General features: G+C 33.6%; 2 protein-coding genes across 2 annotated transcripts; one reads left to right on the top strand and one right to left on the bottom strand.

Annotated features, from left to right (window-relative positions):
• Positions 1-1,724: 1,724 nt before the first annotated feature.
• LOC132559160 (dynein regulatory complex protein 11-like) lies at positions 1,725-12,632 on the bottom strand. The gene is made up of 18 exons (XM_060223774.1): positions 12,622-12,632; positions 11,781-11,871; positions 11,122-11,358; positions 10,737-10,856; positions 10,287-10,478; positions 9,977-10,048; positions 9,233-9,441; positions 8,912-9,020; positions 8,300-8,419; positions 7,715-7,790; positions 6,861-7,009; positions 6,229-6,353; positions 4,838-5,028; positions 4,316-4,515; positions 3,751-3,834; positions 3,419-3,596; positions 2,899-3,137; positions 1,725-1,868 (listed from the first exon to the last, which is right to left on the bottom strand). The coding sequence occupies exons 1-18, from the start codon at positions 12,630-12,632 to the stop codon at positions 1,725-1,727; spliced, it is 2,547 nt and encodes an 848-aa protein (XP_060079757.1).
• Positions 12,633-12,732: 100 nt separating this feature from the next.
• On the top strand, positions 12,733-22,587 carry LOC132559155 (B-cell receptor-associated protein 31-like). The gene is made up of 8 exons (XM_060223770.1): positions 12,733-12,798; positions 13,800-13,904; positions 16,818-16,918; positions 17,566-17,713; positions 18,146-18,284; positions 18,616-18,700; positions 19,672-19,772; positions 20,437-22,587. The coding sequence occupies exons 2-8, from the start codon at positions 13,813-13,815 to the stop codon at positions 20,473-20,475; spliced, it is 705 nt and encodes a 234-aa protein (XP_060079753.1). The 5' UTR covers positions 12,733-12,798; positions 13,800-13,812; the 3' UTR covers positions 20,476-22,587.
• Positions 22,588-24,723: the final 2,136 nt, after the last annotated feature.

Here is a 24,723-nt window from a genome sequence, read left to right as displayed (position 1 = left end):
TATTGGGGCTATAAAAGTGTTCATAATGACTGCAATTTTTTTTTGTATTCATTCAAATTTGTTTTTAAATGAATGGTATATATGTATTTTTTTTTTTTCGATGTTAACGTGAGATATGTTTTTGATTTTTAACCCAGACTAAGAGGCTTAATTAGGACTTCCATTGATATCTTCTTGTTCCATAATTCTTTTTATGCATAGGAAGTTAGGATTACGGCCATCTCTTGTTTGAGGCCCCTGTTTAGATATAACTTTTGAAAGTCGGGAAAAACAAGTTTTTGAAAAAATTAGGAATTTTACCACTTGTATGTAATGATTTAAAAGTAATATTAAAGGTCTGCAATCAAAGGTGGATAGCATATTGAAAAGCCCATTTTAAACTACTTTACCTGTTTGATGGATGCCTTTGAGCTGAAACTTTATGGAATGTTCAGAAACTCCAATCAAGAAAGTGTTGTTAAATTTTTTCGCCTTTTTCTCACAAAACATAAGGGATTTTGCTAGCAAACAAATTAACATTCACTGCTATGATTTAAAATTGTTTTAATGACATTTGTTTAATTGTTCTCACTACCACTACTGTTGTGAAGAGGTCTTTATAAATGTCAGATGTTAAAGCCCATTAGTCTCTTGTCTCTTTAATATTGAAAAAAAGGAGTTTTTTTTATATATAAATCATATATTTACTCTATGTGAGGTTTTATATATCATGGTTTATCCTATGTCTAGTTTTAGGAATTCCATTCATTGTGAATTTCTGGGTTTTTTTTCTGGAAACCTATGTTGATCTTTGACTGGTGCTAGACATAGTGTGTTTTATTCTATTGTTGGAAAACCTGGGTATAGTTATAACTTTTTGAAATGTAAGTTCAGCATGTTGTTGAACTGACATAAAATATTTCACAGTTTGTATCCTTAAATAAATAAACAGAACTTAACATGTATGTTGTATATAATGTAACTTTCTCTGATCATGCAGAGAACAAACACTTCATTTTATTTTTTCAAAATGGCATTTGAATTGTTTTCAGAACTCAACAATATTATGTTAAATCTTGATAACCATTTCAAGCATGATAGTGAGTTGCAAGATATTGATGCAACAACCAAATAAATTTTGAGAAATTAAAAAGTTTTTGTTGTTGTGTGTTGTTAAATGCTAAATCAACAATATGGCTAGGGTGTCAGCAATGAAGACAAAGAGAAAAATAAAACATTACAGCATCATATTTATTACATAACGAGGAAATTATCTCGTTAATTTATGACTTGATCAAATAGAGAATAGAATACATCAAACAGTATTACATATCTAAGGAATTATAACCATGTTTTCTAGTAAAATATTAAAAAGAAACCATGATGATATGTAATTTCTGGTTTTATCTGAAGGTAGAATATATATCAAAATAGCCTCACTCAATATCCTCATATGTAATAAATCAATATTAAAAAAATTTCAAGTCATAATTTGATGATAAATCATGGATATGTAAAATGTAGGATTTTAATATCACATTGTCACCATTTAAGTATACTTGTATCGTCTTGTCATCAAAATCTTCTAGACCATCACAGTTATTGATTGCAGTAAGAAACTTTTGGTGTAAAGAATATTATGAAAAACAACATCTTTTTCCAAGTATGGTTTTTAGAAAACATTTTGACTCCAACAAAAAAAGTCTTGTTATCACAGTTTGGAAATGGATCATCCAAAATTATGTCTACTTCTTTTTCTTCTTCTTTCCTCCCTTCTTTTTGCCTCCTTTTTTGCCCTTTTTTCCTCCCTTACCACCTCCTCCATCATCCTCATCAGCTGCTGCAGCCTTAGCACGCTTCTTACCAAGAGGAGTCTTAGCATACCATGACTGTATAAGAAAATTAAATCATTTTGTACAAAGTCTATGATACTATATAAGTATACATAAAAAAAGGGAGAATGACCTTACACAGAAATATTTAATGAAGTCTTTTGAGAGCTTCATGTATATAAATGTGACTTTTGACATTTAATCTTGACCAATGACCACCAAAATCAGTTTTAGAACTAGTTCATGTGATGATATGTTGTGAAAGTGAATTAAAACTGTTGAGATGTTTATGAGATATCTTCAATGTTTCAAATCTTAAAGTGGTCAAGCATAACATACAATCAGTCTTGAATGATAACCTCCAAAATCAAAATCTGAGCTTTTGTCAATGGCTGATGATGACTTGACCCAAAGACCAGTATTGCTCCATGATGTCATAACAAAATAGTGAGTTAAGAAATGTAAAATTTGACCTTGAACATGGATCCAATGACCTTGTGTTAAAACATTGATCATATTCAATTTTGCTTCATAATATAATAAAGTATTTACCAGGTAAGAAATAAACAATTAGACCTTGACCTTTGACCAAATGACCCTTAGCTTCGGTCAGTGATTTCTGGTTTGACTGACCAACTTTTTTTTCATAATGTAATAACAAAAGGTTTAGCAATTAAACGATTAAAGAGAAGGAGCTTGACTTTGATCAAATGACCTTGGCCTTCGATCAGGAAACTTCTCTTTTGATTCTGATCACTTCAGTTTCATAATGCCATATCAAAATATTTCCCACTGAAATATTCAAAATTTGACCTTGACCTTGACTAGCACTTCCTGTGACAAAGCAAAGAAGAAAATCTGAGTGCAACCATCTGAACAGAACTTAAGATATTTTGCAAAAACCGATTTCCTATCTACACTCCCTTGTAGGCATTTCTTTCCAAGAAGATTTAAATAATGTTTTAGTGCTATTTGCCTTACAGAACTTGAGATGTAGTGTTGAAATAAATTAAAAAAAAAAGAAAAACCCAAACAATCCACTATAAGGCACCAGCATCATCAATACAGTGTCCTAATTATAGTTTACCTTAAAAGACTCCTCTTCCTCCTTATAAATTGGGTCAATCCTAGCGAGTGGCGCTATGAACTCAACAGCCTGAAGTGGTTTCTTTGAAAGTGTCTGTATGCGTCGCTCTGTGAGGACCTGTTGAACAGCTGTAGCCATGTGACCAGGTGTGTACCCATCGGTGACCTTGGACAATGAACTGATGTCAAGGTGTGCAGTCAATACACCATTGTTTTTCAAAATGATCCGACGCCATAACACTGGAAATTAAAAAGGTGGAATATCATGGCAATTTCTGATCTAGAGCACAATTTCTGATCTGGTGAATGAAAGGTGAAATACGTCAGACCCAAACATTCCAAAGTGCAAAAAATGTGACAGTTTTTGAAGAAATAATTATCTATTACTTGTGTTTTATGAAGGTAACTGTCAAGGAGAGCACTGTCAGTGCTGAATAATAAATGTACACTAAAACTTATACCTTACCAACTTCATACCATCTTCTGACTCAAGTATTTGTAATAGACATGTTTAAACTTACAGTGTCGTGAGGCATAGTCTGGACGAGGGATGAGAATTATCCGCTGGTAACAGCTAGTCAAAGGTTTCATCTCTCCATCAAATGGACAGCGAGATGTTCCAACTAGTAGCAGGCGGTCATCACTTTTTATTGTCTTCAGGGCTTTCGGAAGCTCCTTCTTTAACCTTTTAGGGTCTGTCTGAAAAAACATTATCAAAAATGAAATATAGTGAGTGACAATTAGACTTCAGTAAACTCTGAACTCTACATTCCAGTAAGGTATGGTCGAAATTATTCTTAGTTACAGAAAATACAAATTTAATGTTATATCAAAAAAGAATGACAAAACTTACTGGATCTGTTTTGGGCACTTTCTTTTTAAACATCCTTTCACAATCTCCAATATATATAACACTTGGTTGAAGTTCTCGTCCAACCTACAAACAAAACCACTTATACATTTTATAAAAGGTACATATATTTCAAGGTATCAATGATAATAAATTTTAATAAAATACTAAAAACTACAGGAAAACAAGTCATAAAAGCCCTTTTAAAAAGAAACATTGCTGTAATGATATCACACAGTTGTCATAGTGGAAACATGTGTACACAATATTGTTGACTTGGGATATAGGATATTATATTACATCCAAACAAGTAGAAAAACACTGTTCCCAACAGGAAGTTGAAACTTTAAGCTGTTTCCTGATCAGTCAAGGTGAAAAATCAAAAACATGTGACACATTTTTAAAAAAAAAAAAAATATTCCCAGCAGGAAGTTGAAACTTCAGGCATGTTTTCTGATCCGTCAAGGTGAAAAACAAAAAAAACGTGACATATTTTTGCTATTGAGGTTTCAATCAAAGTTAAACTGAGCTGTGTGAAAGGCGTCACTTTTCCCTTGTAAAATCCTACCTTAAACACTAAATGCATCAACATTTTGAGTCCATCCTTCCCAGGATATTTTCCCACTATATTTGCTGGTGATAAATCGAACATGTTGGCTCCAGTCTCATTACAAATGGCTTGAACAAGCATTTTTTTACCAGTTCCTCTGGGACCGGCTAAGAGTATGGATTTAGTTAGAGGGGCTTTCTCGTGTACAGCCGGTGAACCTGTAACAATTAATACAACAAATGTATCTGAGAATTAGTCATCTATTCATTGACATTTCATTTTTTAAATATTTTTTATGAATCAGTATTCCTCTTCAGCTTAACTACAAACTATCAAGAGCTAACTCAGTTGAAAGATTTTGTTATCAAACACTTTTTCATAAAAAAAAATTCCCAAATTTTAGTCATCCAAATGTTTATATATAACATTAAGCTATTTTTATCTTAAATCTATTTATAAACACCCTTGAAAATAACATGATTAAAATTATAAAAAAAAACCCAGTTAATGTAAATAATAAACCATTTGCTTGACATTTACCAAGAGGAAGGATGCCGAACTCTGTAACTAGTCGTCTGACATCACTGAGAGAAGGCATGGGTTCTATATTAGCCTGTCTCAGTGTGGTACCCAGGTAACTGTACTCCCCCTCATAGTCCATCAGCTTGATGTTGGGCGTCCGCACAATAATGCCATTCATCACCATTTCTTCATACAGTGACTCTATGGTTCTGTAACAGGTATGATGTACATTTAATCTTCTGCTTCCTTCTTTCAATTCGAAAAAAAAACTTACTGGACAGTTAAATGATTTACCAAAGAAAGACTATGGCCTTCTGAGTCTGCTGGAATAGTAAAATATTTCACCTGTGTTTTGTAGAAAGATACATCTGTGCTAGCCAAGTGCTAACCTTTAAAAACCTTATTCCAAGGGTTGAGATAATTCTGTCTCTCTCGCACTTTTCCACCATAAAACAGAAGTTTTGTCACAAATTCCATAAATTGTGTCATCATTCATGGCCCAGGAATAAAATTGTGACACAGCTATGTTACATAGAATGAAGCCTCCTTATTGTGAAAAAAATTTTCTCTTTCCTAACAGACAAATGAATATAATGCAACTGTGAAGTATGGGAGAATTTGTGATTAAGAACATGCCCTCAAACCAGAAAGTAGTTCTTGTCTTAACGATACAGATATTAGCTAACATTTTCATTTCTGAAGACAAATTTCATCACAAACTTAAATACCTATCTGGAGTTAAATCCTTACCTATCTGGAGTTAGATCCTTACCTATCTGGAGTTAAATCCTTACCTATCTGGAGTTAAATCCTTACCTATCTGCAGTTAACTCCTTACCTATCTGCAGTTAACTCCTTACCTATCTGGAGTTAAATCCTTACCTATCTGGAGTTAACTCCTTACTTATCTTGAGTTAAATCCTTACCTATCTGGAGTTAAATCCTTACCTATCTTGAGTTAATCCTTACCTATCTGGAGTTAAATCCTTACCTATCTGGAGTTAAATCCTTACCTATCTGGAGTTAACTCCTTACCTATCTTGAGTTAACTCCTTACCTATCTTGAGTTAAATCCTTACCTATCTTGAGTTAAATCCTTACCTATCTTGAGTTAAATCCTTACCTATCTGGAGTTAAATCCTTACCTATCTTGAGTTAAATCCTTACCTATCTGGAGTTAGATCCTTACCTATCTGGAGTTAAATCCTTACCTATCTGGAGTTAAATCCTTACCTATCTGGAGTTAACTCCTTACCTATCTTGAGTTAAATCCTTACCTATCTGGAGTTAAATCCTTACCTATCTTGAGTTAAATCCTTACCTATCTTGAGTTAACTCCTTACCTATCTTGAGTTAACTCCTTACCTATCTTGAGTTAAATCCTTACCTATCTTGAGTTAACTCCTTACCTATCTGGAGTTAAATCCTTCTCCTTCTTCTTCTTCTTTCCTTTCTTTCCACTCTTCTTCCCCTTCTTCTTCTTTTTCTTGCCCGATTTTTTGCCTTTCTTCTTTCCCTTATCTCTGTCTACAGCCTATAAGCATTGTAATCATTTAGAATTTCCTGTGTCATTAGAATTACTCTAAAGTGCATTTTGTAAATAGTAATTAATCTTATAAAACCTGGGGACAATATATACACAATGGTGAAATTTTGAGCTCCACAAATTTACACAAGTACTTTCCTGATTAATTGTGTACCTAAATCTTGGAGTTTATTGAGCCACTACTGTAACCAAAATATAACTACTATCAATGACAGATGTCTGCATGGTTATGTCGCTTCAGCGTGGGACTCTTAACTTCCAGGACACATAGGGTCCACTGCTGACTGAAATGAACAGTGACCCTGAATAGCTCTTTAAAGTCACCACAAAAGATGTGTAAGAGTTGGAGCCAACATCTGTATGAAATCTAAAATTCTATAGCTTAGGACTAGAGGAGACACTGCGACAAGGTAATATACTTAAACCATACATAGTGCATACTTATCACAATGAGACAAAAGATGCAAGAAAAAGTAAAATATTATTATAACTTACTGCTTTCAGGTTTTTCAGCTCTGTCCTCATTAACTCATCAACCTGGAGACGGATTTCCTCCTCCACTTCTTTACGTTTTTCTTCTTTGATAAGCTCGGAGTCATGTTTCTGTGAAAAGTTGTCTTTCTCATCCCTTGTCTGCCAGACGCCTAGTTGAGAGACCAGAAATTTAGATAAGAAGACTTTAAACCACAGAACATTGGGGGCTCTATGATTGGATTACTTAATACAAGAGTTCTCTATTATACCGAAGCTAATGACTCTTGTTTGTCAAATCCAAAATTTTCTATCAGTTATGAAGAAGTTCCAGATTGGAGAAAGTCCAGTTTTTCACAGAGTTTCATAAGGCATCTGCTTTTTGTGACATCACTAACAAGGCCACCACATTTCTCAAACTTAAAATTGTTTACATTCTTTGGTTAAAATGTGATTGGTATTTTCCTTAATGAAAATCATGATTTTAATGAATTTATTTCTCACAGTATTGGAATTACTTTTTTATCTAATGTATGATTATCAACGATGTAGTGTACTACCAGGTAACTAAATTGTAACAGAGTCAAATACCTGTCATATTAAAGATAATACTCAATGCATATTTCACACTTATAAAATCTTATTGACTGAATGTATCAGAGTTATTTTACACTTCTGAGTAAAATTCTGGATATACATTATAAAGTCTTTAAAGAAACACTACAGACTTTCATTATGATGAAACACATATACAATGAGAGGTAGACCTATACAATCTATATCAGGTTTGACATTAGAGTCTAAACACATACAACTATAGAGTCAACTGATGATTGAACTTTTTAGACTTCTTGTCTGTATTATCTAGTGTTATTTACCTTTGTAATCATCAGTGCCTTCATTGATGGCAGGAACAAAACTAGAGGGAGCCATCTTCCAGCCTTCCTCTTCCTCCTGTGTACAAACACACAGGTTTATAATACAAAAAATGTTACTAAAACTACATTCCACTGGACGAGCAATGATGGTTAAATTATACAATAATTAAATTAAGCAGAGAACATTAACACTCCATCTGTGGTACTGTGTGATAATTACTTACTCAAAATGTACCCGTTAATGTGAGAGTAATTTGATCTCTGTACATTACAGCATATTAAAGAATTTATTTTACTATTTACCGCTGTATGTATTCCTTAAAGTTGTGTTTTGACCTACTGTTTGAAGCCTGTAATATTTCAGTAGTGTGTATTCAGTTTTATTTTTGTTTTTTGTAAGGATATGAAGAACATCCCCACCCATCCTTTTTTTCAGTATCAAATTTTTAATGACATTTCGTGTTTTACAATGTAATATTGTTGAATTTTTTTAAAAAAGAATACTAAACTACCATGGTATACTAAACTGTTTGGTGTTTTAAAATACATATACATATTATGTATATTATGTAAATATTAACAAACTTCATCATCTCCTCCTTTTCCCTTCTTTCCTTTTTTTCCTTTCTTGTCTTTTTTGTCTTTTTTATCTTTCTTGTCTTTCTTCTTTCCTTTCTTATCCTTTTTCTTGCCACCACCTTCCTCCTGAGAGAATAAAAAACAAACAAATAAGACATTTTCTCAAACATTCTTTTGAGCTCTTCAGCATTTTTTAATAATTCTTTCTCCTCTTTGACATGGTAATATGTTATATAATATCACCCTCCACTGAGATAAATCAGGCTGTACAAGTAATAGCTTGTTTTTTTCTCTAGCTTCACTATTTATTTCTTAAAATGAAATATACATCTACAACATTATGTGACACTACAGAAATTCAGTCAGGTCCAACTTAAAAGATGCAAATGTTTCTATCATTTGACTGGGTAAAACCCAAGATCATCATTTAAAGCAACATTAGTGACAGAGTTTACAATTAAAATGATAAAATTAACATTTGTTTGGAAAAATCATTTTAAGATTCACAATTTTTTTTATGCTTGGGTTCAGGAAGTTATTCCTTTATGATTGTATATATCTGAAAATGATACATTTAACTTATCAGACCATGAGTGACTATAAACCCTGCACACTAACCTTCTCTCTCATCTCTGCCTCCAACTCCTCTGGAGTTTTCTGTTTGAATATGGCTGCTGAACCACCATCATCCTCATCTGGGTATTCGGGGAATTTTCCAGTAGAATCTCTGGAATATTATATAGACAACTATCAGAACTTTAGAGACAATCATAAGGAAGTTTTAGCTAGAATTTTATATTTTACTATCAAAACTTTGATTTACAACTTTAAAAATGAGGTTAATTAATTATTACTAAGAACGAGCTCATTGTGAAATCTTATTTAAGAATTTACTTGAACCTGACCCCATCATACCAGTATACTCTGAACTCAGCATACCTGCACTCAATAAACCACTGTCGAATCTGGTCCATCATGGTCTCCTTGATATCGGGCCCCTCAGTTTCTTGGATCTTCTCCTTAATAGTGACCAGGGATTGCTGGAACTCGTGTTCATATGTACCCTGGGTTTGTCTACGCTGGGCCTCAGTCTTCAGAGCAAGAGCTTGTGGTGTGTTCTTTAGACTTGTTGGCATCGGGGGTGGTGCCTGTGGCAAGCAGTGTCATATTGACTTATTTGTTTGTTTGCTAAGTTTACTACTCCCTAAACAGCCAAGGTCATCTGGAGGTGGAGTCTCCTTGCAGAAGCTGATGGCTTACTGCACTGAACAAACATTATAGATTTCTAGCTCTAACTTGTTTGTTGTTAGAAACACTATAAAAAATGGATTTTTTTCCACACAGACTAGTTAGCAAGCAAAAGTGTTTCTATTTTATTAAATATATTTCAGAATTTTTCCCTAAAATAGAATTTATATGATATTGAAAATGATTCACAGAATTATTATAACTTGGCCCGTTAAAAAAGTTACAGAATTAAAATCAAAATCTAAATTGTCTAGAAATATTCATTTCTGAAAATCAAATATCAAAACTTTACCAATATGTTCTTTCAACATTGAACAAATGTCTACCAGTGTACAATATCAGGTAAATATGAAATAAATTTCAGGAAAGTTAAGAAAATTTAAACTGTTTATCCCTCATCTTTAGTCAAGGATTTTATCACATATCAACACTTACCATTCCAATAAACACCATTTCTTCATCTCTATCCTTTTTTGTTCTCCTTCTTTGTGCAAAACCTTTCCACACCTTTAAAGGAAATGCAAAACAAAACAATCAAGAAAGTGTCCAACTAATGTCTTGAAATGGAATGTTACCAAAAGTTGAAATATGTAAGAAAATTCTGTTCAAATTCAGTCTGTATACAATCAAATCTACCAGTCGATAATAATTTACTCAAGCAACTTTGTTCTTTGAAAACGAAGGGTCTAAGTCACCCAGGATGTCACTCTAAAATTTGAACATATACAGAAAAAAGACAATGTACCTTCTGTATTCTAACTGCAGCAACATCTGGATCTAGTGTTGGGGCACCACGTGTCTGAGCCATGATTTCACGCTCCTCTTGCTCGCGGATTTCCTTCATGAACTTTGCCCTTAGACGTCCCTGTCTTGCACGCTCATGAATCTGAATTATTCTGATAGCATCCTCCAGGGACATCTTAACTTCCTCTTTGTGCTGTAAGTGTGTATTTCTTTACTTTAACATATAGACATATATGGGTATGCCAAATAACAAGCAACCATGCAAAAGTCCAAAAATGAAAATGCTATGTGACATCAAAAATATTTTCATTTGACTTTGTGTAATGTATATCACAGTCAAAGGATCATTACATTGTATCTGATCTGAGCAAAATCGTCACTAGACTGTTCTTCATTCAGTCATCATGAAAGAATTTTACATGACTGTGACAATGAAAATAAAAAGACTTACATCTTCCTTGTCTTGTGGTCCAACCTTTGTCAAAATTTGTCCAAGCAATTTTTCTCTTTCTTTCAATATTTCCATTTTTTCATTGATGAAGTACTTAGGTATAGGGATTTCAACATCATTCTGGAAACAACAAAAGAACAACATAGATTTATTGTGAGCATATTGTTTGCTTATATGATAAATCAATGATTTGTTTTCATTTGTCATTTTTTTAGTTGAATTTGAGGAGGAAAAAGCTGACTGTCACAGAAATATAATAATATTTAAATTTCAATAACTTACATATGAAAATATGTCCCTGAAATCCAAAATTTATGCTGATATCAGTGATTATTATAAATTAATTTACAAACTAAAGACTAAAGATCACTTAATGTGTACATACCGGAGTAAGTTTTAAATCTGACAGAACATCATCAAAGTAATGATACTCTGAAAACTCCAGAGTCACCATCTCATGTTTAAGCTCTAGAATTCTGCCCATTGCTCCATCAAGTACATGACGAAGGACTCTGCGCTTCTGTGGATGTACCACCTGATCATAAGATTGTTCAAGTTTACGGAAGATCTGAATGTATTTGATGTACATGGTAGCCAGCAGCTGAAAGGCAGCTAATCTGTCCTGTTGGGAAAAATGTGAAGAAATTGTTAACAAACTTAACAACTATATACAGCTTTGTAATAAAATGGTATCAGACAGAAGCTCAATTTCCCTTACCTAATATAGATGCAGTAAAAAGAATCTGACTAAAAATAACCTTTCAATATACAATCTCAATTAATGTCTAAGAAATATGAGGCATTTCATTAGTACATTTGTAACTCAAAGTAATTTGCAACATTTTACTCAAGAGCAGAACACCATCCTTTAATTTTTTATTTGTGAATAAATTGCCGAGAATGCTGATCACTGCTGTCATGCCTGACAATAATTATTATTAAAATCATGAATAATCACACGACAGAGAAATGAACATGATTATGTGTATGTTCCCTGGATATCATATCTGTAGCATCTAGCTGCATCACCATTATTTTGTTTACCTTTTCTGGTTTGGGGGGCTCTGGTGGTAGCTCCTGCTGGAGAAGGTCCACCAGGGCTGACTCGGCCTCTGCCCATTGCTTGTTGTATGTGCTAAAACACAAGGAAATTTCTGAGTTATGATTCAATTAAATTATCTGTAAATTGATCTTATATGTTTAGTTTTAAAGAAGACAGCAAAGTTGTATTATTGTACTGCCAGTGCTAAATATTATGTAAAAAAAATGTTGACACTACAAGACCTGCATGAGAGAAGTGCCAAATGAAAGGAAAGTCAACCTTCAAAAATAAATCCAAATGTATACATTGTTCATAAACTTTCTCTTCATTCATTGTGTAAGCCTTGTTGAGAATACTTCACAAAGTGTTCACAAATAACCAGTCAATGACATAAAAATTGGCGGGATGACTTGTCCTGGTTGTTAAAATAAATGATAAGCACATATTTATGGAAGCAATGTCTTGTGAAGAACAAATTCTATCCTGACCTAATATAGATGCAGCCTGTGACAAATTACATGTGTAGCCTTGCATTTTGCTAACGTTTTTTTAACTTCAGAAATACATGCATAGCAAAAATTATCATGCATGAATTTATTATCTAAACACACGAATAGCACGTATTTATGAAATAAATGGATATCATCTAGGACATCTTTTTCGTTAAAATTGAGAACGGTACTGTACAGTACTGAGCATTGGTTTATGACAATGAATAAAAGAAACACTTTGAAGCCCAGACTGTTGAACGTAAACCATCTTCATGATGTCATGCGTTGAAACACCAATTTCAAAACAACCTTTGATTATTAGAAAGCATGTGACAACACTTAACAAACTTACCTGTGTGACATCTTGTTAAGGTACACAAATACTCTATCCGTCCACCATGTTGTTTTTATAGTACCTAGCAACGTTCCAATCTCATAAGTCAGCGAGATTTCATCGGGAACATGATCATGGTCCAATGTACGCTTGATACGTCGATTTCCTGTTTTAGGCCTGACAACTGACGTGACAGTAAGTGAATAACCATTTACGGTTCGATTGCATCGTTAGATGTGTCATTGCATACAAATTTATGTTCTTATGATAAAATGTAGGTCGATTTTTTTTTTATGAAATCTGGCATGATGCCACTAAAAATCGTGTAGTGAAATACGTGGGTATGTTCAACAGTTCACGGACTGGTTATTCGGGTTGTCGGTGTTAGCTATCTGACCAAATAGCTAATTACTATAGATAGAAATGACAACTCGTGTCGACGATAGAATGGGTACACGTATTTACTTTAGTGGGCATGTGTACTTAACTGTTGTAATGTATATAAGTATTTGTATTACATTACTTGTGTAATGCAGTGCCAGTTCATGCAATTTCATTCATACAGATAATGTATTAGGAAGAGGGCCAATTCGTTGTACATTGATAACGGATAAGTAGGTAGGTAATATGACACCGAGGGATATAGGCATTTCTAAAAATTCACAAATTTCGTTATTCATTATTTCGCTTGCCACAAGGAAACATGGTCACATGGATGGATTAGTACATCTGTACTGTTAAATGTACCTGTAGATATTGAAACCCATTGAGTCATATAGATTGAAATTTACTGTCTAGTGTTAGGAATAGCAATGACAAAGTTGAAAGGGTTCTATAGGAAGATCCTGTTTATGAGTATATATAATTACGATGCCAAGTCTCCAAATCAATGCCCAATATGATAGCATCATTTGCACTATGGCTATAACATTTTGAGTACCAAACCTTCTAAAAGTTTAGCACACTGATGTAAACTTATATGGTAGATTTACACATATTAGAACTTATGGAAGGTTTCTGGTCCTGAATATTTCTATCAATTAAAATTGTAATAATTTTCTTGCTTAATTGAAGTGAAAGTTAAAGGAAAAATATTACTATTTACATATCCTCCATCGAATGTTTCTCTATTGCTTATTTAATTTTGACTTCAAACCATCATAAATAAGATAGAGGTTTGATGCTTTATTTTTCAGTAAAAGTCTGAAGATGGCATTACAGTGGACATTCATCGCTACTTTCCTTTACTTCGAGATCTTTATAGTCATCCTTCTTCTGCTACCATTTGTATCACCTGCACGGTCAGTATTTCTTTCATGAAATAAGTTAAAAGTATGATGATCAGCTTATGATGATGACTGGTAAGCTGGTGAAAAGGTTACTTATCAATATCAAAATTACTATTCAAGATCAGGGTTCATCTAATATGTGTATTTTTAGAATCTTCACTATTATTAGTATTTACCAAAGCTGTGTCCTTTGTAATGCCTATATATATCATTAGTGTTTCAAATGATGTAATTTAACTTAAAATATTATTCTGCTGACCTCTGTCATCACCTCTTGATTTAAACTCTATATGAACAGCTATCCTTTCTCCTCAGCTATCCTATGTGTCTGTTCTTTTATCTTTGTCTCTAATTCTTCAATGGTTTTTCCTTCAAACCTGTTCTGTATTATGATAAGGAAATCTAAACGTCATTTAGTGGTAAACTATGTATTTGTATGTCCCATCCGAGCACGTAAACAATTCCAGCACCTACCAATAGGTGCGACATAAATGCCTGATTGTCTTGGTCTCTACCGTGCTCGGATTGGTCTATTTTACCATTCTCTCACATCCCGTGCCAAAGGGTATCTCAACTTAAATGATTCTCCTGCTCTTGACATATTATTCTTAACTGCATTTGTTACAATTTATGTTAATGCCCACGATATATATAATCGTGTTATGTTGGTAAAAAGTCGCGTTCCAATCGAACTGCAAAGTGTTGGTATTTTCTCTCTTGTGATGTTATGTATCTTAGTCTTTACTGAATTATCTTTACTACTTTCTGGTGACATTGAAACTAATCCAGGACCTGGGTCTTATCACGACTTGTCTTCTGAATCGTCGTGTACATATGAAAGTAGTAATGAACTCAATCATAAGAAGTTTTCTTTTGTTCATCTTAACGCCCAAAGTTTAAAACATAAGGTTGATATCCTTTTTAGTGAATTATACAACAACGACATCATATCGTTTACCGAAACTTGGCTGAGCCCAAGTGACGATATGAACGAACTCCGCTTTCCTGGTTTCTCTAATAATATGTACATACAATACCATTAGACTGTCAAGTCTGACCCCTGGTTATTTAGGCATCTCATCTAATGATGATGTGATACCATTTACCTGTCCAGTCTGACTCCTGGTTATTTAGGCATCTCATCTAATGATGATGTGATACCATTTACCTGTCAAGTCTGACCCCTGGTTATTTAGGCATCTCATCTAATGATGATGTGATACCATTTACCTGTCAAGTCTGACCCCTGGTTATTTAGGCATCTCATCTAATGATGATGTGATACCATTTACCTGTCAAGTCTGACCCTGGTTATTTAGGCATCTCATCTAATGATGATGTGATACCATTTACCTGTCCAGTCTGACTCCTGGTTATTTAGGCATCTCATCTAATGATGATGTGATACCATTTACCTGTCCAGTCTGACTCCTGGTTATTTAGGCATCTCATCTAATGATGATGTGATACCATTTACCTGTCCAGTCTGACCCCTGGTTATTTAGGCATCTCATCTAATGATGATGTGATACCATTTACCTGTCCAGTCTGACTCCTGGTTATTTAGGCATCTCATCTAATGATGATGTGATACCATTTACCTGTCCAGTCTGACCCCTGGTTATTTAGGCATCTCATCTAATGATGATGTGATACCATTTACCTGTCATGACCCCTGGTTATTTAGGCATCTCATCTAATGATGATGTGATACCATTTACCTGTCCAGTCTGACCCCTGGTTATTTAGGCATCTCATCTAATGATGATGTGATACCATTTACCTGTCAAGTCTGACCCCTGGTTATTTAGGCATCTCATCTAATGATGATGTGATACCATTTACCTGTCCAGTCTGACTCCTGGTTATTTAGGCATCTCATCTAATGATGATGTGATACCATTTACCTGTCCAGTCTGACTCCTGGTTATTTAGGCATCTCATCTAATGATGATGTGATACCATTTACCTGTCCAGTCTGACCCCTGGTTATTTAGGCATCTCATCTAATGATGATGTGATACCATTTACCTGTCCAGTCTGACTCCTGGTTATTTAGGCATCTCATCTAATGATGATGTGATACCATTTACCTGTCCAGTCTGACCCCTGGTTATTTAGACATCTCAACTAATGATGATGTGATACCATTTACCTGTCCAGTGTGACCCCTGGTTATCTAGACATCACAACTAATGATGATGTAATACCATTAACCTGTCCAGTCTGACCCCTGGGTTATCTAGACATCACAACTAATGATGATGTGATACTATATACCTGTCCAGTGTGACCCCAGGTTATCTAGACATCACAACGAATGATGATGTAATACTATATACCTGTCCAGTGTGACCCCAGGTTATCTAGACATCACAACGAATGATGATGTAATTTTACCTGTTCACTCTGACCTCTTGATACCATTTCCTATCGTGGCTTCCATACACACAATATATGTAATAGTATCTGCATATATCAACATCCTTTTTCATCTTATATGTAGCTTTTATATTATTTCCTACATACTATCTGATTAGGCAGGTCTAGCTTACAGTAGGCTCTGTTCAGTGATTAGGTAAACAGAAACTTGAACTAGGTACATATTTTATATAAGGGTGGGGAAAGTAGATTACAGTATGATAAACTCAAAATAAAAGGATGTTATTCTATTTGTTAAAACTGTCATAGCATATTTTCAAGGCTCATGTAAACTATAATTTTAAGTAATTGCCAGTGTTAGGTAATGTACTAGGATGTATTCTGTGCCATTGTCTACCTAGCCATGAACAGTGTAAATATTTTTAACATTTTGAATGCACCATATATGTTTTGTGTAGTCCATGATCTGTAGCTTCCTTATTCCATATTAGTAGTTTGTTTCCCTATAGAATATTTCATTCATAAATGTACATCTTATTTCAGATGGCAGAAGATTTTTCGCTCCAACATCGTCAACACCTTGTCTAATTACTCCTATATCTACTTCAATGTGTTCATCGCCATTCTTCTGTTGCTGTTTATAGGTCTGTAATGATCCACAGTGAAACCTGTATAATTCAGAGCCATAGTACTTAAAACATCATGCCAAGGTCTGATAATGCAAAATATTTCATTTGGTAGTTTTCTGAAAAAAATTGAATTGAAGATTTAAACAATATTTTGAAAATAACTGAATGCCAGAAGTCAGATAATAAGCTTGAACAAATATATAAGTGTTTACATGTACATCATGAACTACCAAATATATACTTGTTTTATAGGTAAACTTGTAATGATAATTACATATTTTTTTTTTTCATTGAAGCTATTGTGTAAATTGCACTGTGTAGTTGTAATCATATGTATCATACAAGCCTAGTCACAAGGGGATGGGCAGGGCACATAAGGGTTGAACCTGATACAATCAGATAAAAGTGGGCATATTACCAGACATTAACTTCTTACAAAATATGAAATTTTAAAATGAATTTAATATTTATTCCAGTGAAACCAGCAACAGTATGATTTCTCTGGGTCAGATTTCAGTAGATCTGTTGATGTCACAGTGTCATTATATAGTGACTTTATTATATTTATAGATTAAATCTATGGTAATTATAGATCTGTAACAGTTTGTCTCATCATCCTTTGATGTTGTAATTCTATAGTAACTGAACTTTTCTATTTATAGATTCCATCAGAGAGGTCAACAAGTACTCGGTGCCTGTTGGAGAGGTTGATCTCAAGCATAATCTTGACTCTGAAAACCTTGCGCACATGAAACTGTTTCGAGCACAGAGAAACTTTTACATAACTGGATTTGCTCTGTTTTTGTGGTTGTACGTAGATAAGATTTTATTTTTCAATTCTATGATAAACTTTATAGACTTTTAGCAATATGATAGAAATTTAGAAATCTTAAGGAAAAGAAGATTTTTAAAACATTTCTCATGATTTCTGCTGCCTTTAGGTGTATGTGATACAATTTTCTATTAATATTGATGTAAGACTATGAGATAACATGTCCTGTCATAGTATTTTGTGCCGGAGACATGTACAGTTCCTGTTGATTGAATGAAAATATACATGTATCCCTTTTCAAATCAAAGGAATGATTTCTTGGTGTCAAGGAAGATGTTTCACGATTTCTAATGAATTTCTCTTTTAATGATATGTGTGTGAAGAGTTAAGCAATCACTTTTGTATGGTTACACATTTTCTTTTCTTCTCTAATAAGCATTTTAAGCATGTTAAAATTTTCTATGCTGCAGTATAATCCGCCGTCTGACGACACTCACAGCAGAGCAGGCAAGGTTGAGTGCTGAATGTGAAGCTAGTCAGAAACAGGCCAAATCAGCCAATGAGGTGGCCAAACGCCTCATGGAGGACCAAGACAATAAACGCAATAAAGTAAGCTAACAAGCTCTCTATAAACACAGATTTCTAGAGTTTTAAGTATGCACCAAAATTACCAAGGCACTGTAGACAAATTTGTAAGAACAGTTTATAACTTTACTTTTTACACAGATGTTCCTGTTCAGGCATCCACAGAAGAAATTTGATTTATTTCTGCCCTTATAACATTTTTTAATTAATTTGGCCTTATACTGTTGTAAATTTACAAATTTTCTTTGAAGAGTGTCATAATCAACATAAAACTGACATAGGATACAATGTATTAGCCTTTTTTCTCTGGAAAGATTTTTTTGTGTAAGCAATACCATTATGTCTTGGCTTACAGGCAACTGAGGATGACACAGCAGAGGAGAAAAGTTTGGCCCAGCAGTTAGACAAGACCAAGGAGGATCTAGTCAAAGTCAAACAAGGTTAGATTTCAGATACATGTATTACCATATACTAGATGTGGATAGTGTTATTCCTCCCCATTCTAAAGATTTCTCTATGGAAAGAGGGGAAGAAGGGAGAGATTAAGCAGAGGGTTGAGAGAGAATCAGTTGAAGGAGGGAAGGGAATCAGGTGATGGTAGAGAGAGAATCAGCTGAAAGGGAGAGAGAGAATCAGCTGAAGGTGGCAAGAGAATCAGGTGATGGTAGAGAGAGAATCAACTGAAGGTGGTAAGAGAATCAGGTGATGGTAGAGAGAGAATCAGCTGAAAGGGAGAGAGAGAATCAGCTGAAGGTGGCAAGAGAATCAGGTGATGGTAGAGAGAGATTCAACTGAAGGTGGTAAGAGAATCAGGTGATGGTAGAGAGAGATTCAACTGAAGGTGGTAAGAGAATCAGGTGATGGTAGAGAGAGATTCAACTGAAGGTGGTAAGAGAATCAGGTGATGGTAGAGAGAGAATCAGCTGAAAGGGAGAGAGAGAATCAGCTGAAGGAATCAGGTGATGAGAGAGAAGAGAATCAGGTGATGGTGAAGGGAGAGAGAGAATGAAGGTGGCAAGAGAATCAGGTGATGGTAGAGAGAGATTCAACTGAAGGTGGTAAGAGAATCAGGTGATGGTAGAGAGAGATTCAACTGAAGGTGGTAAGAGAATCAGGTGATGGTAGAGAGAGATTCAGCTGAAGGTGGTAAGAGAATCAGGTGATGGTAGAGAGAGATTCAACTGAAGGTGGTAAGAGAATCAGGTGATGGTAGAGAGAGAATCAACTGAAGGTGGTAAGAGAATCAGGTTAAAATGGAGAGCAAATTGGATCAGGATGGAGAGAGAACTCGTAAATGGATTCTAGTTTTCTCCTTTTCCATTTTCATTTGGAATAATAAGAGTGATTAATATTAGTTGAGAAAACTGGTTTCATTATCACTGTAAAAATTCATTATAAATTTCTGTTACAGATTACAAGAAAGTCAAACTAGATTTAGATGCACTACGCAGCCAGGCTGAGGGAACAAACAAGGAGTATGACCGTCTACTGAAGGAGTACTCTGACCTCCAGGTATGATCTTGGGGAATTGTGTGTCTAATTTTCTGTTTCCATATGATAACTTGCATAGATCTAGTCTGATTTATTCACAAACACAATAAGACAGGGTTCCGATTTAATGTAAAGGATTTATTGATCATAAATATGGGAAATGGAAATTTTCACTGTTATAACACTACAAACCTGAAGACTTATTTCAAGTTTTTAGTTTTCTGTTGTTACTCAACACACTGCTACTTCACTTGGAATTGGATAATGGTCAGATTAAATCACCAATAATTATTGGTTGGACTAAGCATCAAAGGGAGGTAACTCCTTATCATTTTGACATTGAGTGCAATTTATTACCATTATACCTGTGAGTCATCCTTGTTCTGTTAAATATATCACAAACATATGTTGATGTATTTTACTTTAGTGTAGCTATAATATATTAAACAATTTATCAGACAATAAAAGGTGACAGGGAATGGATTGGTAATGGGTAAACTTTGATATTGGGTGAATAAAATAAACGCTTTATGTAAGAGGGGTAAGTAACCTTGGATGCATGTCTCCACATGTACGGTGTTCCAAAATCATGTTGATTTATGAGTGTATATTGTGCTCTGATTTGTTTTTACTGTTTTCAGTACTCATTCCATTTTATTAAAATACAATTTTGTTTCTCCTTCAGAAAAAGTTGAGTGAAGATGGATCAAAGAAAGACAACTAGACAGCAGTGGACAATTTCATTTTTCTCTTCTGTTTGTCTGTTTTTCCTGATGTTTAAGTTTACCAAAAGTAATGGTTCAGATGAAGGTCAATGAAAAGATATTGCAAAGATGATAATGAAGTTGGAAATTAATTGCTGATTGAAGTTTTTACTAATCCATCTCATTGATAAAGGCTCCTCCACTTTCTGGATGCTGTTGGCTGTTGACTTCCCAAAGTAAAGAAAAGATCTCTTAATGTTTGAATATTTCTGATATTGCTAGTGTATTGAAATTTAATTGAACTGGATGCCATTTTCATAACTACCAGGGGTAATATAATGATTTAAATAACTTTGACAACAACAAAAACATTACTGATATAGATAATTCTGTCTACACAAACAAGAGGAAATTAAACAACATGCCGTTTTGAAGTCTAGTTCTATTTTTCTTTACTCTGGAATTTTCCTTTGTTATATGATTATAAATATGTATTATAATATCAGTTTTTGCATTTATGAAATATTCCCAGTATATCTATGTAAGGAATTTCTATTTTTATTGCAAAATTATAACAATTTGCACTAAATGGCAAATTAGTATTTCTGTTTATATCTAAATATTTGATATAGTAACCATATTTTTTACCTGTCAGGATAAAGGGAAAAGGTTCTGTACAATATTACATATTGTGAAAACAAGAAATAATATAGGATGTGAGCTGGCTTGTGTCAAAGACCTGTGACAGAAAATTGTTGTAGTTCACTGTGATTTTTAAGGCGAAGAGAGTTGTTATAATTCAGTAAAACTACTGTTGAAGGAAATTAGATTATAACACTATTTAATTTACCATTTTGTGATTTAATAACATTAACTTGAAATTGCTGATGGTTTTTTAAGCATTTGCAAACATTCATGAAGTTGTAACAGTGTCAAGTTTATTAATAAAATTGATACTTTCACAATGTAATAAAATTACCCAAATTGATGACATGTATGTTGAAGAAATTAAAACATCAACTCAATGGTAGATTGATAGCAATGCATTGTTGTTCACTTGACAAATCCAAATCTGACATTTGTATTTTGGTACAAGATTAATTAATTTTGGCTACGTTTGTTACCTTTATTACATATCTTCTTGTTCTTTACCATTTCTATTTATTTATCAATTGTATGTAGAATTGTATCTTGTGATTTTTAGAGGTGTACTTACATTAGAGTTAATAAAACCCTATAGCAGATGTTAATGAAATAAAAGCAAAAAAAATCAACAAATTATTCCTGTGCGAGTTGTACAAGAGTTATACTATAATAAGCCAATGTCTGGCAATAAGCACTTGTCTGCCAAAAAGACCACCTTGTTCAATTAATAATCAAGAACATTTATTAAGTAATGCATTTTTATTATCCTGTAATACAAGAACCCCCTCCCTTTTGTCAGTCAAAATGTACTTGCCTCCTTGGCTTATTGTCCTGTAATAAGCCCTCCGTCATACTTTATGACACAGGTTTTGTGTAAGTCTATTTGGCTTATTGTCCTGTAATAAGGCTGATCCAAACTTAGTGTCAGAGGTTATATGCTGTCTTCCTTTGCTTATTGTCATGTAATAAGCCCATCATCATACTTTGTGACATGACTTATGTACTGGCCTCCTTGGCTTATTGTCGTACAATAAGCCCATCCTCATCCTTTTTGACAGAGGTTTTGTGTAAGTCTATTTGGCTTATTGTCCTGTAATAAGCCTACCCCAAACTTAGTGTCAGAGGCTATATGCTGGCTTCCTTGGCTTATTTTCTTGTAATAAGTCAACTTCTCACTTGATGACAGAGATTATGTGTTGGCTTCCTTGACTTATTGTCCTGTAATAAGTCCATTCACTCACTTTGTGTCAGAGGTCATGTGGTAAGCTGCAGGATAAATCTAGATCATTCATAGCATAAGATTTAAACTTATGATTTTATCATATACTTAATGCTACAGATACAGATGTAGACTGGGTTAAAACAAGATCAAATTCAAAACATTTTCTTTTGTACATCTACAATTAGGTTTACTTGTATCAACACTGTGTTGTATTAGTCATTACTGTATTGGAATGTTGAATAAAATGCGTTTTGTTTCTGTTGAATTATATCTAAGTACTGCTCAGAAAACTTCCAATAAACAGGAAGTGAAGTAATGTGAATTTCAGAAGTAAGAAAATTCTTTCATTGGTTGAAATGAATTTAAGAATTTGAAGTGTGAGATAATAAGAGGGAGTGAAAGAGATGGATTATTTTAATAGGATTTATTAAATGAAGGGAAAACATATAAACTAAGAGGGCTGCTAGTGACATATACACAGACATACAATGAATGTAGAAATAGCAGATACATCTGTACATGTATCAAAGACAGATACATTGTACATTTATCAAAGACAGATGAATTTTACATGTATCAAAGACAGATACATTGTACATGTATCAAAGACAGATACATTGTACATTTATCAAAGACAGATACATTGTACATGTATCAAAGACAGATACATTGTACATTTATCAAAGACAGATACATTGTACATGTATCAAAGACAAATACATTGTACATTTATCAAAGACAAATACATTGTACATTTATCAAAGACAGATACATCTGTACATGTATCAAAGACAGATACATCTGTACATGTATCAAAGACAAATACATTGTACATTTATCAAAGACAGATACATTGTACATTTATCAAAGACAGATACATTGTACATTTATCAAAGACAGATACATCTGTACATGTATCGAAGACAAATACATTGTACATTTATCAAAGACAGATACATTGTACATTTATCAAAGACAGATACATTGTACATTTATCAAAGACAGATACATTGTACATTTATCAAAGACAGATACATTGTACATTTATCAAAGACAGATACATTGTACATTTATCAAAGACAGATACATTGTACATTTATCAAAGACAGATACATTGTACATTTATCAAAGACAGATACATTGTACATTTATCAAAGACAAATACATTGTACATTTATCAAAGACAGATACATTGTACATTTATCAAAGACAAATACATTGTACATTTATCAAAGACAGATACATCTGTACATATATCAAAGACAGATACATCTGTACATGTATCAAAGACAGATACATTGTACATTTATCAAAGACAGATACATTGTACATTTATCAAAGACAGTTATCAAAGACAGATACATCTGTACATGTATCGAAGACAGATACATCTGTACATGTATCAAAGACAAATACAATTTATTACTAGGATCTTTCTTTTACATTGTTAGAATCTAAACTTCGTGTTGTGTGAAGCTTTGTACATGGATACAGATAGCTGTTTAGGGTTTTAGTTGTTTTGATGACAGTAAATGTGAGATATGCAATGTATTATGAATGAAAGCAGCCGACGTGAGCTCTATATTTGCAATGGTAGATAAAAATACATAAATAATAACAATGCTGTTGTGTTATTTTTTAATCTATATTTCCAAAGGACTTCGTGAATTTGAACCAGCTGTAGTCTGAAATACTGATTTAAGAAAGGACTATCATATTTATATTTAATGAAGTTGAGGCAAGGTTTAAGGTTTAACTTTTGACCTTTGACTTTTAAACTTTGAGTTGCTAAGCATGGTAAGGAGGGTCAAGGCAATTGGGAGAGGGGGAGGGGATAGTGCTTCAAAAATAACTTTCTTCTTTGAAAGGTGTTGTGATTTTAAGAAATTCTGGAAAAATGCATACAGGGTGTTGTGAAACGTTTTGTTGGTTTTTGTTGTCATCCATTGGACTATATAAAATATGAAATTAATAACCAAGTCAAACTGTGTTAGTTCATGGATTGGAATTTATATATAACGTGTTTATATCCTCGAAGCAAGTCAAGAAGAATTGAATGACATATACATGCTAACATATATTTATCAATTGCCAGGAAATAATGCTTGGGAATTTGACCTTGGATCAACATGAAGATCACAAATGTAACTTTGTGTGCTGTAAGCGATACATGCCATTTGGAAAAAAAAAGTATATATAACGGCAACGAGTCTAACACAGTGTGTAGAAAATTATACATACTAAAATAAAAATAAAAACAAAAATATAGCAATGTTGCAAATAAGTAATTGTTGTAAATTATCGTCGTTCCTGAATTAGTGCTTTCCGTTACCGGTGCCACTTTTAGACAGCGATATCTAAAGCGCTGAAACGCTTGTATTTGACGGGCTTGAAGACCTAG

This window comes from Ylistrum balloti, unplaced genomic scaffold (genome assembly GCF_031769215.1).
Source record: "Ylistrum balloti isolate Yb309-2 unplaced genomic scaffold, AGI_CSIRO_Ybal_v1 Utg370868, whole genome shotgun sequence".
In the NCBI taxonomy this organism is placed as follows: Eukaryota; Metazoa; Mollusca; class Bivalvia; order Pectinida; family Pectinidae; genus Ylistrum; species Ylistrum balloti.
The sequence above is the reverse complement of the archived record's forward strand: the minus strand, read 5'-3'. Positions and strand labels throughout refer to the sequence as shown.

What these genes read in the sequence shown, in the direction of transcription:
- LOC132559155 (XM_060223770.1), top strand. Translation starts at nt 13,813, where the DNA reads ATGGCATTACAGTGGACATTCATCGCTACTTTCCTTTACTTCGAGATC. An exon ending in TTTGCTCTGTTTTTGTGGTT is followed by an intron (nt 17,714 to 18,145) that starts GTACGTAGATAA and finishes TCTATGCTGCAG; the next exon opens with TATAATCCGCCGTCTGACGA. An exon ending in TCTAGTCAAAGTCAAACAAG is followed by an intron (nt 18,701 to 19,671) that starts GTTAGATTTCAG and finishes TTTCTGTTACAG; the next exon opens with ATTACAAGAAAGTCAAACTA.
- LOC132559160 (XM_060223774.1), bottom strand. An exon ending in CAGATTTAAAACTTACTCCG is followed by an intron (nt 10,857 to 11,121) that starts GTATGTACACAT and finishes TGTTGTTTCCAG; the next exon opens with AATGATGTTGAAATCCCTAT. An exon ending in AAATGGTGTTTATTGGAATG is followed by an intron (nt 9,442 to 9,976) that starts GTAAGTGTTGAT and finishes TGCTTGCCACAG; the next exon opens with GCACCACCCCCGATGCCAAC.